Source organism: Budorcas taxicolor, chromosome 19 (genome assembly GCF_023091745.1).
Source record: "Budorcas taxicolor isolate Tak-1 chromosome 19, Takin1.1, whole genome shotgun sequence".
Lineage (NCBI taxonomy): Eukaryota > Metazoa > Chordata > Mammalia > Artiodactyla > Bovidae > Budorcas > Budorcas taxicolor.
In genome coordinates, this window is record NC_068928.1 from 48192018 (window position 1) to 48207479 (window position 15462).

At 49.3% G+C, this 15462-nt stretch overlaps 1 protein-coding gene across 3 annotated transcripts in view; it reads right to left on the reverse strand.

The window, feature by feature from the left end:
* PECAM1 (platelet and endothelial cell adhesion molecule 1) overlaps positions 1-15176 on the reverse strand; it is a 66576-nt gene extending 51400 nt beyond the window's left edge. For 2 of the 3 annotated variants that reach the window (XM_052657402.1, XM_052657401.1), the window contains exons 1-3: positions 14435-14674; positions 14322-14348; positions 4259-4552 (exon numbers count right to left, since the gene is read on the reverse strand). In XM_052657402.1, the coding sequence (XP_052513362.1) occupies positions 4259-4552; positions 14322-14348; positions 14435-14498 (385 nt within the window). In that variant the 5' untranslated portion in view covers positions 14499-14674. Of the gene's footprint in view, positions 1-4258; positions 4553-14321; positions 14349-14434; positions 14675-15161 lie in introns of those variants that run through there. The other variant, XM_052657400.1, reaches the window with a different exon arrangement.
* Positions 15177-15462: the final 286 nt, after the last annotated feature.

The following is a 15462-nucleotide window of genomic DNA, read 5'->3' on the forward strand; positions in this document are numbered from 1 at the left end:
GGGGCTCCAAAATCACTGCAGATGGTGACTGCAGCCATGAAATTAAAAGACTCTTACTCCTTGGAAGAAAAATTATGACCAACCTAGATAGCATATGGAAAAGCAGAGTCATTACTTTGCCAACAAAGGTCTGTCTAGTCAAGGCTATGGTTTTCCCTGTGGTCAGGTATGGATGTGAGAGTTGGACTGTGAAGAAGGCTGAGCGCCGAATAATTGATGCTTTTGAATGCGGTGTTGGAGAAGACTCTTGAGAGTCCCTTGGACTGCAAGGAGATCCAACCAGTCCACTCTGAAGGAGATCAGCCCTGGGATTTCTTTGGAAGGAATGATGCTAAAGCTGAAACTCCAGTACTTTGGCCACCTCATGAGAAGAGTTGACTCATTGGAAAAGACCCTGATGCTGGGAGGGATTGGGGGCAGGAGGAGAAAGGGACGACCCAGGATGAGATGGCTGGATGGCACCACTGACTCGATGGACGTGAGTCTGAGTGAACTCCGGGAGTTGGTGATAGACAGGGAGGCCTGGCGTGCTGCGATTCATAGGGTCACAAAGAGTCGGACACGACTGAGGGACTGAACTGAACTGATGTCTAAGATGTGGTTGATGCTTTCAAAGTTTATAATTCCACTGGGAAGTCAAGTCATCTCAACCAACATAGTTAAGAACAAAACAAAGGCTGCCAGTATTCATCAGTATTACCGTGGTGGTTGTTACAATATATTGAACGCCAACGACAAGCTAGGATTAACTTTCTATCCGTGACTCCATTTTGTAATTCTCATAGTAAATCTCTGGGGAGGTCAGGAAAGAGAAAATTATGTCCATTTTACAGATGACTAAGGTGACACTCCGAGAGGTTCAAGGCTCACCCAGAAGCTTACAGCCTTCAAGCCCCAAAGCAACTGAAACTCACCCCCAGGTCTGTGTGACTTTACAGCCAGAGGCAGGGGGTGGTGCAGGGAGAGGAGGCAGGCGTGGCCTCAGTTTAAAAAGCAAAGCTGAAAATAACTAGGAGTTAGAGTGCCTCACAGAGACAGTAACCGAGGGAGCAGTCAGGAAAGGAGGAGTCCCTCTTTGCCTGAGGAGTCAAGAAGATCCTAGAAAGGAAAAGCACCTGAGAGGATTCTTGGAGGAAGGAGGTTACTTGGACAGATGAAGTGAGCTGGGGGCCAAGGACAGGCATTCCAGGGCCTTGGGATCTGCTTGTGCCAAGGGATATGAGTGGCTTTTCAGGAGGGCTGTCTAGAGCAGAGGAAGGGCTGGAGGGGAAAATACAGCAGGTGGTGAGCCAGGGTCAGATTAGAGGGAGCTGGGAGAGTCTGGCTGAGATGAGCTGTCCTGTCCAGGCCCCTGGGTCCAAGGGCTATGGACTCCATCTTGGAGTCAGACAGACTTGCTCGTATCCTAAATCTGCCTCTTCCTGAATGTGCCACCTGCCCGCATCACTCATGAATCTTTTTCCTTGACCCGCCCAGGTCAGAGATAAACAATGGATACATGTATACATATGTCTGAATCCCTTCGCTATTCACCTAAAACTATCACAACCTTGTTAATCGGCTATACCACAGATACAAAATGCTTTTGGTGTTTAAAAAAAAAAATTAATAAAAATAACATTTTTTTTTAAAAAGGGAGAAATAGAGAGCTGTTCTCTTGGGGAGGAGAGCTGCATGTGCTCCACCTCTGCTATCACTTCTGGTGAAGGTGCTCCCCTGCCCCTACATGAGATTCCCCAGGAGAAGGGATCAAGGGATGGGAGCATGTTGTACTCATTGTTGGGTCTTCATCAGAATAGGCACTTGATAAACGGTTAATGAATGAATGGACTGTCTTTTCTCTGCCTCAAAGACCTCCTATCATAAAAAAAGAGTTAGAGAGGCCAACTGCAGAGTCAGATAGATCTAGGTTCTGACTCTGGCTCTGTGTTTGATATGACCAGACCAACCAACCTCTGAGCTCCAACATCGACACTTGCACACAGGAGGAACCAGGCTGATCTCTCGGTGCCGTTGCAGGAGTAAAATGAAATGCATGTGACATGCTCAGAACCGTTTATCTTGTCTTGGAGGGCCTGAGTAAGTGGTAGTTCTTATCACTGGAAGTAACAATGGTATGAATGACTGTTCTGATCACAGAAGTGAGCTCAGTGATGCAGAAATGACAGTTATGGCAGCAGCTGTCCAGGAAGAATGGGGCTGAATTCACAAACTGTGTCCGTTAAATCATCCCAAGTTTCTGGCACATTTCTTTTCAACATCTATTTTCCAAAGTCTTGGCCTGCCACTCTTTCCTCATCACTACTGTGAACATGGGGACCCGTTGGCTCCTCCCCTGTCCCCAGTGGAGGTGCTGAAGTGCTGCTCTGCTTCTCTGTGTCTGTGGCCCCTGGTGATACAGAGGGATATCCGGCCAGCCATGCTGCGATGGTCCACGGGACGCCCAGGGTGTCCAGAGGACGAACCGGCCTGGAGGGTGACACAGTCATGTCCTCCCGTGTGAGCCTCAATCCCTGATGGGAAGGTGGTCAGAGGTCGTATACTTCTGAGAGGAAAATGCCCCCAAACACTTGCCCACTGGTTCTTCCTGCTTCCTGCTTGCTGAAAGGATTCTTTCTTTCTAAGGATGGTCTGGCCAAGCACCTAGTACATGGTGGGCCATTCATTCATCCAACACTGGATCACTTCCTCGGCTCCCCATTTAATCCTCAAAACAAACAACATTCAACGGTATGCAGAGATACCCAGAGATCTCGACTTTAGAGACAGGAAATGAAAACCTGCCTACAGAGGTTAGCAAAGTTGATCCAGGGGCACTCTGCTGGGAGAGCAACTTCTTTCTCAGCCTCTGCACTTTCACTCTTATGCTATATCCCTTTTCTCTGTCCTTGGCACCATTTGGCCATCAAGATAATTCCTATGTGATCTTTTGTATCTGAACCCACTGTCCATTTTCTGGGAGGCCGTCCCTAACTCCTCTAGGCCGAATTGTTCCTTCTCACCGCTGTGCTCCCAAGGCAGTCAGATCAAATGACTGTTGGACTGCAGTGATTTGTTAAATGTATCTCTTCCTTCCAGGACTGTAATTGCATCCAGAGCTAGGATATGCCAGATGCATTTTCATGTCTAGCACCTTTTTTTTTCCTTCCTGATCTGCAACCTTGAGACATGCTTCTTGAGAGAGTAAACCAATGAAAAAATGGATGGATGGAACTGTGTGACCCAAATTTCCCCCAATGATACATTTTTCTTGTTTCTCCATCTCTATTTCTACTTGCTCTTTTCAACTGGGTTTATTCCACAATCATTTACTGAGTGCCTATTATGAGCCAGATTTTTTTGAAATATATTAAAAAAAAAAAAAGACTAAACATCACCTCTTTCCTCAGGATCTCACAGTCTGGAGAGCAACCAGATGTGTGAGAAAGTTGCATTATTGAGTGAAACAGTAATTGTAGCTTATTGGAGACTCATTATGTGCTAGAAATTGCACTATCTTTACCAACACAGAATCTTTTAATCCTCTCAGTAACTCCCTGAGGTAGTATTATTATCTTCATTTCACTGATGAGAATTTTAAAGTGTAGAGAAGGTAAGGGACTTGTCCAGACCGAAACTAAGTGGAGCAACTGAAGAATCCAGTGTCAACACCAAGAGTCCTGACCTTTATACAAATACCACTGAATGCAGAGAGGGACAAGAGCTATAAGGACCAGCACCCTGGGGGAGATCAATTTTGTTTGGGAAAAGTGTCAGAGAAGCGATCACTGAGTTGAATGTTCAAGGAGAGAGAATTCATGAGGAGAGGAGATGAAGAGGGAGTTCTAGGGAGAGCAGCTAGCATGTGCAAAGGCAACTGAAGTGAAGCGAAAGTCGCTCACTCTTTGTGACCCCATGGACTATACAGCCCATGGAATTCTCCAGGCCAGAATACTGGAGTGGGTAGCCGTTCCCTTCTCCAGCGGATCTTCCCAACCCAGGGATTGAACCCAGGTCTCCTGCATTGCAGGCGGATTCTTTACCAGCTGAGCCACAGGGGAAGCCCGTGCAAAGGCAAGGAGGTTAGGAAAAGCCTGGTGTATCAGGAGCACGTCTACTGCCCACATGTTCAGGTTGGGAAAACATCAAGCACACCAGTGAGAAGGGCGGTGGATCGGCAGGGAGGTCCAGCGTGTCGTGACTCATTCAGTCCCTCTTCTAGCTACAGCACGTGTTCATGATTCACCCTCCCAAACCGTGTTCTTTTGCAGACTCTCACCTTTCACCCACACCTCATGCTCTGGCGTCACTTTCTCCTTGTTGTTCAGTTTCACGGTGCATTTGTATCTCCCTGAGTCACAGACCCGGACGTGGGGAATCAAATAACTCTCTCTGTTTGTCCTGGAGGAGACGTTGTGAAGCAGCACATCATCCTTGTAGAACAGCACCTGGTGCAGAGGCTGGACCGGCGAGGTGGTGCTGACATCCACGAGGCACTGCAGGGTCAGGTTCTCCCCGTTTTGCACCGTGTTTTGCGGCAGGATCTGCATGTGGATGCTGTTGATGGTGAAGGCTAAGGGCCGAGGGGAAGGAGAGCAGAACCACCCATCTGTTATCTCAGGAACAACACCACCATCATCATCAGATGGGTATCATCACCTCCTGCACAACAGAGCATCCAGGGGTCCCAAGCGGGTGATGACTATGCGTGGTGGGTCAAGCACAGGGCATTTGGTGCTAAGTGGCTCATATTCCCACCATGACAAGGTGGCAGGCTTCAGAGTGTGACAACTAAAACATGTCCAGGAGATGCGTGCAGCCAGTGAGCCGCAGCATCATGGCCCTGGAGAGAACCTGGGACTGGGGCAGAGGAACGCTCATGTCTCGGGTCACACTTACTGTGTGACCTTGGCTGATTAACCTCTCTGAATTCGACTTCCTCATCTCTAAAATGAGGTTATAATACATACATAGTAGGTTGTTGTAAGACAGAAGAGTAGAAAGTACCCAGTGCAGTGCCTGGCACAAAGTAATTGTGGGATAAGTGATGGCTACCACTGTTCTGAGATCAATGGCGATGCACAGGAAATGCTCCACCACCCTCCCCCCCAACCCCTCCACTCCACCCCCAACCCTTCCATCCCCTCCATCCCCCACCCTAGCCTGACCAAATTAGCACAGTCTCAGCTGATGTTTTCTAGCTGATTAAGTCAGAAGCCTCACCAGATGAGTGAGAACTTGAAACTACATTTTCTCACGGATCTTGCTTCCCTCTTTCTCTTTGACTGCTAAGAAGTACAAGCCCCCAATTTTACCTCTAGCAACCTTTGGGATGCATTTTTCTGTGCTGAAAGAGTCATGGTTTTATTTGACTGCTTTAATTTTCTTCTCACTCTGATTTCCTTATTTTATCCTATTGAACAGTAATATACATAATTTTTATAAGTGGTCCCAAATCATTTTACAGACAGCAAAAGGTATAGCCAGGTAGCTAGCCAGAGATACTGGCAAGAAAACAAAAAAAATTGTCTTTCTTTCTCTCTCTTTTCATAACATCAAATCTTTTTTGAACAGCTTAAAATTTAACTTCAACATGTCCCAGCTTTTAACTGAATAGAACAGTCCATCCTTGTGCCTTTATTTCTGAGCATCTTAACAAAAAAATGGCATCTGATTAGTCACAAGGTGAAACAAGGTGATTGTTTAGATGCATTTCTTACACCATTAATCTTCAGAACTCCCTTTTTTCGTCTTGCAGGTCCTGGTCTGAGGAGCTTATTGGGTGAGCTCTCAGAATAGAAGTTTCTTTTAACCATGTTATTTTCCCATCAATTAATACATTCCCTTCCCAGGTAAGGACGGATAAGTCTCCCTACTCCTTCAGTACCTTCTCCTTCACTTTAAGTGATGATGTTTAGTGCAGTGATTCTATCAGGAGATAGTAGAGAGCAGGGGATGAGTGCAGAGTCAGACTTCCTGGACCAAATCCCACCTCTGCACACAACCTGCGTGTCTTTAGATAAGTTACTGAGCTTCTCTGAGCCTCAGTTTGCTTATCCATACAATGGACATTGTTGTTTAGTGGCTTAAGTCATATCCGACTCTTGCAATCCCATGGACTGTAGCCTGACAGGCTCTTCTGTCCATAGGATTTCCCAGACAAGAATACTGGAGTGGGTTGCTGCTTCCTTCTCCAGGGGATCTTTCTGACCCAGGGATTGAGCCTGAGTCTCCTACTTGGCAGGCGGATTCTTTAGCACTGAGCCAGCAGGGAAGTCGCAATGGACATGATAACAGCAAGTGTAAAAGAGAAACAGTTTAAGTCCTTGGAGCACAGTTCCTGGCACAAAGCGCTTTCAAAATGTCAACTAGATTCTGTCAGTCACAGGTATAAAACCAGCTGTTGAGTCTTGCACTCTCTAAAGCTCTTCCTTGAAGTCATATTTCCAGCAAATTTTTTTCAGGGGAAAAACAAAACAAAACAGGGTTTCCCTCATGGCTCAGTGGTAAAGAGTCCCCCTAACAAAGCAGGAAACATAGGTTCGATACCTGATCTGGATCCAGGAAGATCCCACACGTGATGAAGCAACTAAACCCATGGGCCACAACTACCGAGCCTGCGCCTCAGAGCCCGGGAGCTGCAACTACCGAGCCTGCGCTTCAGAGCCCGGGAGCTGCAACTACCGAGCCTGTGTGCCCTAGAGCCCGTGCGTTTCAACGAGAGAAGCTACCGCAATAAAGAGTAGCCCCCATTCACCACAACTAGAGAAAACCCCTCGCAGCAATGAAGACCCAGCATAGCCAAATAAATAATTGAAAAAATATATTCTTAAATTTCTAAGGTGACTTACAACAACTTCTCCAGACTCCTGGTGTTAGTTACCCCTCTGGTTTGGGCTACTTTACTGTCATCATCTGAAATGCACACCCATGCCTGATACACTGGGACACAGAACTGGGACCAGGAAGAAAGCAGAGTCGGACATACCTGGTCCAAACCCCTGGTCCCACAGCCATTAGCTGGGTGTCACTGGGAGTTATCTAACCCTTCCAGGATACCACCTCTCCTCCTATAAAGAGGGAACACTAATACTTGCCTTCCCTGGTATTTTGATCTCAAACAATAATGACCAAACCAAGGTGGCTGAGAGCACTGAAGGGGCAGGTCCACTTTGCCCAGTGCCTGGCCCCTGATTGACATCTCCTTCCCATTTCCTTAGCATCACTCATTCAGCAGATACTGGAGGGGCTGTCTCTGTGCCAGGCACTGCACCCAATGCTGGGGGCTCAGAGAAGGGTGGGACTGGCAGTTTCTGACCAGCCCTAGGGCGCTCTACCACTGTCTAACCAGTTAACAGCAAACTCGGCTAAAGCATTGGATAGTTGGTTTTTCAAGAGGAGGATGTTCACTAACGTAAGGCACTTCCGCCACCTTGTTTTTCTAAGCGAACCTAACACACATCTGCTTAATAAATTAACTCAGCTGATTCGCTGGTAGGGATCTCACATTTCCACAGCCAGCCAGTGGGAGCAGACAAAGAAGAAGGGAAGGCAGGACAGAAGAAGGGGAAGCATTTATAAAATGTATTAAGATACGAATCCCAGCTCATTGACTTGATGCAACAGGCCAGCAGCCTCGGTTTTATCACCATGACCACCGCCTCCACCAACACCCTTCCGGTTTCCAGTCTTCAAGAGGGCCCCCCAGCGAGCCCTGCCTTCTACTGTCACACCAGCCAGTGGTCTCCTCCCACATCGGGCCAGGGTTGGTCTCAGGAACAACAATATTGCAGAAGTGCTAGTAGGTCACTTTTGAGATTAGTTTGTAATTGCATTTTTCCTCTTGGGTACCCCCTCCTCTTCTGGGATCACTCTTCGCAAAGCCAGCTGCCATGTCATGAGCCTCCCTCTGCAGAGACCCACAAGGTGAGGAATGGCCTCATGAGTGGGCTTAAAGGCAGAATCCACAGCATCCGACAGGCCCTCAGGTAAACCATAACCCTGACCAATATTTTACCTGCAGCTTCCAGACAAACCCTGAGTCGGCACCACCCAACTAAGCCATTCCCAGACTCCTGCCCCTCAGAAACTGCGTGAGATGATAAATTATCTTAAACCACTGAGTCTGGGGATGATTTGTTAAGGAGTGATAGATAACAAATACACCACACAACCTTCAAAAATCTCAAAAATCTCAAAAAAACCTGATTCTTAAGACACGTGTGCGCTCACTCTCTCAGTCATGTCCAAGTCTTTGCAACTCTTTGGACAGCAGCCCACCAGTCTCCCCTGTCCGTGGGATTTCCCAGGCAAGAATACTGGAGTGGGTTGCCATTTCCCTCTCCAGGGGACCTTCCTGACCCAGGGATCGAACCTGAATCTCCTGTACCTTCTGCATTGGCAGGCGGATTCTTTACAGCTGAGCCTCCAGGGATGCGATCATTAAGATAATATGAAAAATAATATCCTCTTTGTGAATAAACTTTCCAGGAGCAGCCAAACTAGATTACTGTGTGTAGGGCTCATTATTTATACAACAGAGTGATTGCTACAACCCAGGCCTTCCTGAGGTTCACAGAGAGGTGTTAGGGGACCCATGAACCACCTCCAATTATATGCAAGTGTGTGTCTTTCTGGAGAGAGAACACCAAAGGTTCAGAACTGTAATGAAAAGGACACGGTTGAGAAGTGAATTGTTAGTTGCTCAGTCATGTCCAACTCTTTGCAACCCCATGGACTGTAGCCCTCCAGGCTGCTCTGTCCATGGGATTTCCCAGGCAAGAGTACTTGAAAGGGTTGCCACTTCCTTCTCCAGGGGATCTTCCTGACCCCAGGATTGACCAGGGTTTCAGGCATTGCAGGCAGATTCTTTACCATCTGAGCCACCAGGGAAGCTCAAAGAGGACAGATTTTTTTTTTAACCTGGAGAGATGAAGGCAGATGGAGAAGATCCAAAGGAAGAGAATCACCACAGCTCAGATGAGACACCGGGGGACCACGGCGCCAAGGCCCCACACCCTAAAACAAAGGGCCCTGCTTCCCGCCACCTCCGGCCAGTAGTCAGCGGATACTGATGCTCTGGGGAAGATGAGGCATCGCGACTCAGTCAGCTCCTCAGCCCTCCACCTGGAAATGACTCAGAAAGAAGTGGGTGGCTAGGGGCGGGTGGTAGAGAAGGAGGGACCGTCCACCACTATCAGGAAAATATAGGGAGCCACGAAACACGGAGGCCCTGGTGACCCGCGAAGCTCAGCATGCAGTGTGCTGACCCAGCTGCCCTGAATCTCAGGCACCTCCAAGTTCAGTTCAAGTTTCTTTCAGGAAAACATTTCCTGAGCACCTGGTGCCAGGTGCTGGGATCACAAGGTGAATGAGAAAGGAGCCCTGTTGTCCTAGACGTGCAGGCTGGTGGGGACCCAGACAGCTGGACTAAGTGGTGTAAGGCCAGGAGGAAGGGGTGCCCAGGAGAGGCCAAGGCAAGTCTGAAGGAACGGACGCCGGAACTGAGCCTTGGACCAGGACAGAAGGGATGGGAGGGAGACTCGGGGCAGGAGAACAGCATGTACCAGAGCACAGGGGCAGGAGAAATCGATGAATTCGGGGCACAGGTGGTTATAGGAACCGGAGTGTGGGGACGGGTAGGAGGGGCCAGAACAGAGGGCCTTGTCCACCATGCTGACCCGCTGGGCCCTGTCCTCAGGGTCTTGGGAGGGGTGGAGGGTAAGAGGATGACAGGAACTTCAGAAAGATCACTGTGAGCTGGAAGGGGAGGCTGTAACTACGTGCATGAAGGTTCAGGTGAAAGCTGATGTGGCCTGAGCTCAGGCAGACGCAGTGGGCTGAGGGGCAGGGAGGGGCTTGAGAAATGTTTACTGGATGCAAAAGGACTTTGCTTTTTTGAGGGTGAAGAAAACGTTCTGGAGCTAGACAGTGGTGATGTTTGTACAACATTATGAACGTACTGCAAGGGCATGGGTTCCATCCCTGGTGAGGGAACTAAGATCCTACATGCCATGCAGTGCAGCCAAAAAAGTATAAAATAATAATAATATTTGTTATATGTATTTGACCTGTTTGATTGGCCATGGGGAGTGAGGGAAAGGGTGGAAGATAAGGTTCCTGGATTAGGTACCTGGGGGGGAGGATAGAGGTGCAGCGAACTAAAGGAGACAAGGCCAGAGAAAGAGAAGGGCGGGACCAAGTCCTGGTGCTGCAGCTGGTGCGAGGGACCCTGGGGGATGACTAGGAGGAAACGTCAGCCATGGCCCTGGAGGAAGCCTGACCATCAGTGGAACAGCCAGAGCTGGAGTGGAACTGGAGGGTGGGCATGTGGAGGTGTGTGTTGGGGAGGGAGGAGGAGATGAGCTTCAGCGAGGATCAGACTCTGGGAAAGTCCAAGTCTCCCCGGGGAAAAAGTGCAAGTCTCTGCATCAGAAAGGCGGGAGAACACCAGGGAAGAGGGTCTACAAGGCCAAAGAAAGAGGCTTTGTGCAAACACTGGGGTCCTGAAGGCTAAGGTCTGGATATGTTCATGGTATTTGGCATCTCCTCTTGGCAAGGATTCAGGAGGTGTAGGGTCCAAAGCCAGACCTGCCTGGTAGGGTCAACTGAGAGGTGAGGAAGCAGAGAAGTGATTAGAAACCGGGCTTCAGAGGATTTCTCTGATGGTCCAGCGGTTAACACTCCGTGCTTCCACTGCAGAGGGCATGGGTTCAATCGCCCGGTCAGGGAACTAGGATTCCGAATACCAAGCAGCCCCAAAATAAAGAAATAAATAATTAAATTAAAGAAACAAGGCTTCAGAGAAGTTTGACTGAGGAAGGGAGTAGATAGATAGGGGGACAGAAGATAAATGGGGGGAGTTGGTCTGTGATTTTTCTTTTTCCTAAAATAAAGTATTACTAATCACATTTGTAGACTGAAAGAGCCACAAAGGCAGGGGTAGCTACTAAAAGTGGGGTAGGGGGATCAGTCAGTGACAGCGTGAGATTCTGGGGGAGGGGGTGATGCCAGCGATGGGCTCAGAGCCCAGGTAGACCAGCTGGCCCTACCCAGCTGCAGGGTAGACATGGCCTCTGAAGCCAGGAGGGAAGCTGGGAGGACGGGTGGGGAGGCAGATAAGCCTGAAGCCGGGGCAGGGCGGGAAGTGGAGGGAGTTCCCTCCAGACAGCCTTGTGTTCTAGGTGAAGAGGGAGCTGAGGTCATCTCCTGAGACTGGCCGGCTAGGGTTGGGTGGGGGCCTGAGGTGAAAGGAGAGGAAGGGCCAGGGCTGACCAAGCACCTCAATCCTGGAGCAGGCTGGCAGGTCACGCACATGGTCCTGGGTGGTCTAAGGAATGGTAGGCCTGAGTCCCAGGCCCCCTACCTGGCTCTGCCATCACCCAGCGGTGACCCTGCACAGGCACCTTATGTAAAATAGGATGGAGGCCTGAGGAGGCAGTCAGAGAGCCTGAGGTCTTCCCCAAAGTTACAAAGACCTTTCTCTAGGAAACCTGGGCAAAGAGTGACTGACTTCCCCCTGAGGCGGGGACTTTGGGAGCCCTGTACCAAGGTCACAGGAAAAAACTCTCTGGGACTGACCAAGCCCCACTGAACTGTTGCCTTGAGCCTCTAGATCTAAACCGGCCAGTTCCCTGGCCCAATATTGGGTAAAATACCCACCCTATCTGATGCAAAGAGCTGACTCATTTGAAAAGACCCTGATGCTGGGAAAGATTGAAGGCAGGAGGAGAAGGGGATCACAGAGGATGAGATGGTTGGATGGCATCACTGACTCAATGGACATGAGTTTGGGTAAACTCCAGGAGTTGGTGATGGACAGGGAGGCCTGGCGTGCTGCAGTCCATAGGATCGCAAAGAATCGGACTCAACTAAGCTACTAACACACACACATAGCACCCTAACCAATCACCTCACTGCCACCATTCCAGTAGGAATTGTCTGTCCTGGGGCTACAAAAACAGGCTACTAGCCTTAGAAATGGTTGTCAGAAATGTCTCTCCCTTGAGACAGCCTGCTGTTCTAACAGCGTCTCCTACTCTAAGAAACTTTCTTCTCATCTCATTCTCCCTCGTGTCTGGAAATTCTTTTCCAAAATGCACATGACATTTTGGTATGGGGCTTGGTCATTCCAGAGATTTTTATCCTGTGACCTTGGTACATGCCCCAGGGGGCAGAAGATGCAGGGCTCCACAGGGATGAAGAACGGAGAGCTGAAGAAGTCACAGAGGTAGGGTGTGGTCTGGACTGAAGCAGAGGCACAAGGCTGCAGTGGATAGAGAGAGGAGGAGCTATGGGGATGACGGTGAACTAGGATCATTGTTGTTACTGAGTCATTGAGACCCCGAGAACTGTAGTCCACCAGGCTCCTCTGTCCATGGGATTTGCCAGGCAAGAATACTTGAGTGGGTTGCCATTTCCTTCTCCAGGGGATCTTCCTGACCCACGGGTCGAACCCGAAACTCCTGCCTTGCAGGCGGATTCTTTACTGATGAGCCACTGGGGAAGCCCTGAGCTAGAACCATGATAAATCATTATTTTACTAATAATGTTGGGCAGGTGAGTCACTTCTTTAATCTCATCTCATACTGACTCATCACATTCATTTTACAGACTGAGAAAAAGGCTCAAAGAGGGACTTCCCTGGTGGTCCAGTGGTTGAGAGTCCACCTATCAATGCAGGGGACATGGGTTTGATCCCTGGTCTGGGAGGATTGTGGCAACTACACCCATGACCACAACTACTGAAGCCTGCTCACTCTAGAACCCACAATTCCTAAAGACCGTGCTCTTGCAACAAAGAAGCCACCACAATGAGAAGTCCAGGCACGGCAACTGGAGAGTAACCCCTGCTCACTGCAACTAGACAAAGCCCCCAAACAGCAATGAAGATTCAGCACAGCCAAAAATAAGCAAAATTTTAAAACAAACAAATAACAGTACAGAAATGCCTCAAAAACAAAAAAAAAAGGCTCCAAGAGATAGAGCAACAGCAGCTTTAAAGATCTGAGTCAAGCCTGTGGCTCCAAACTCCAGACAATCGGGTTTTGAGACGGGGAGGTTCTATTGCCAAAGTTCTAACCAGCTCTTTTTGGACAAGTTCCTCTGAGGGACAGAGATTTCTTCAGTCAGTTAGTCTGATTATGAAGCCAATGGACATCCTGATTCTGTGGGTTGCCATGGGGATCAAACATCCTTCGAAGCACTTGGGCTATCACAGCAGACCTGCCAGATCGGCCTCATGAGCCCTCCCCACGCGAGTGACTGCTCCAAGCTGGGGCTCAAAAAACAGCAACACGCACATAAGGCATCTCCAAGCAGAAACCCAGTCACCCTGCTTCTGCCGACTGAAGTGACCTCTGACCAGGGCATCTCATTCTGTGAGCTCTCCCTCTATTCAGCCCCCAGACCCCGCCCAGTCCCTTACTTCATTCGCTCCCAGATGAAGCACAACAAAACCTGCTTATCTTAATGATTCAAAATCAGCTCTATAGTGGATGACGGGCCAGATTTCAAAGTCAGGCAAAAACCCGCTTGCCGTGCCCCAGAACAAAACATTACAGGTATTTTGCAGATAATTCACAGGTATGTTAGATATCACGGCCTCATGGATAGATGGGAGATGATATCTAATCTGTTTTAGATCATTTAGGAGAGAAGTCATAACGACAATTGAAACTCTGTTCTGACTTCATGATTCTAACAAGTTGATCGTAGCTCATTTTTTAATTGGAGAAGGCAATGGCATTGGAGAAGGCAATGGCAACCCACTCCAGTATTCTTGCCTAGAGAATCCCAGGGATGGGGGAGCCTGGTGGGCTGCCGTCTATGGGGTCGCACAGAGTCGGACACGACTGAAGCGACTTAGCAGCAGCAGCAGCATTTTTTAATAAAAACAATTGGGGATATGAAAAATAGATATGCTATGGAAGAGGGCTTCCCTAGTGGTCCAGTGGTTAAGAATCCACCTTGCAATGCAAGGGACAGCAGTGTGATTCCTGATCTGGGAAGATCCCACGTGCTGAGGAATAACTGAGCCTGTGGGCTACAACAATGAGAAGCCCGCCACGCACCACAACTAGAGAGTAATCTCTGCTCGCCGCAGCTAAAACACCCCGAGGGCAGCAATAAGACCCACCACAGCCAAAGACTAAAATGAATCAATAAACAAATCTTAAAAATGAAAAAAGAAAGAAATTTATGGTAGAACAACAACAACAACAAAAAAACAAATTGTGGAATCACTCACTTTCTAATCACCCCTCTCTTCACCCACCAATCCTAACAAGCAGAAAGAGTCACAGAAAGAGGTAATGAAGCTGGATGGGAATCTCACGACTTACAGTTTTCTTGACCTTTGAGGCTTGAACCTGGAAAAGACAGGAGAAATACGTTGATTTCATGAGCGTCCCTTCTCAAGAAGCTTACGTGATGTTGAGCAAGAGTGGGAACTCACAGAGCAGGAGTGTCAGCAGTGCTCCGAGCCACATCATGCCCCGCTGGGTCCACCTCAGCTGCATCCTGAGAGGAGCGGAGACTTTGGCGATCAGTTCTGCGTTGGGGCCATGCCCCGGGGGGCAGAAGACGCGTCTCTGGAGTCGCAGTTGAGAGACCCGCCCTGTGAAAAGCAGAGACCACGACTGGGAGCCTCTCCAGGCGCTGCGGACACACTGGCCGAGGCGCTGGTCAGGTAATGGCGGCCATGCTGGAAACCAGGAACAATGCCTGGGCGGCCTCATATCTCCTCAGGAAATGACTGGCCTTCCTGAGGGGCCACTGAGCGCAGCTGCTTTGTTTAGTTTGTTTGGGGTGGGGGGGAGGCATGAGTGACATTTGCCTCAGCGCTCCTGACCCTCTTTGGGTCTCCACTGGGTCTGGGGGCCCCCTTCTCATGGCAGCCTGAGACGTTCCTCCCTCCCTTTCTCCAACCTTCCCACAAAGGGCTTCTCTCCCCGCATACTCAGCATATCTCTCTGCTTTTCCTCTGGCCCCTCCAAGGGGTCTCTTCTCACACAGCCCAAGTCTGGACCTCCTGCCTTTCCTGACACGGGCATGGAGTGGAGAGGACAGACTCTTTTCTTTAGAGAATTGCAGGTTTGTCAGGGAGACCCTGTAATGCCCTCCCCCCACTGCCCTCCAGAGAAAGTCTGTTTCCCATCCTTCACGGCCCAGCCCTTGCCTACCTCTCCAGCCTGGTTTCTCACTTCTTCCTTCCTTGCCCTGACCTCTGGTTGCTGAAATTTATAGTTCCCAGAACACATCACATGTCTGTGACTTTGCAATGCTCTGGCACCGTTTCCCCTCTCCTTTTCTGACGAATTCCTCCCCATTCATCATAACTCAGTCAAGGCATCAATCCTTCAGCATGCCCCCTGTCTTCCCCACACTGAGCTGCCCTTCCTCTGGGCCCCCCTCACCTTCCTTTCTGAGACACTTTCTACCGTGTGCCCCTCCTCCCCAAGCAGACTGCTGGCTCCAGGGTGG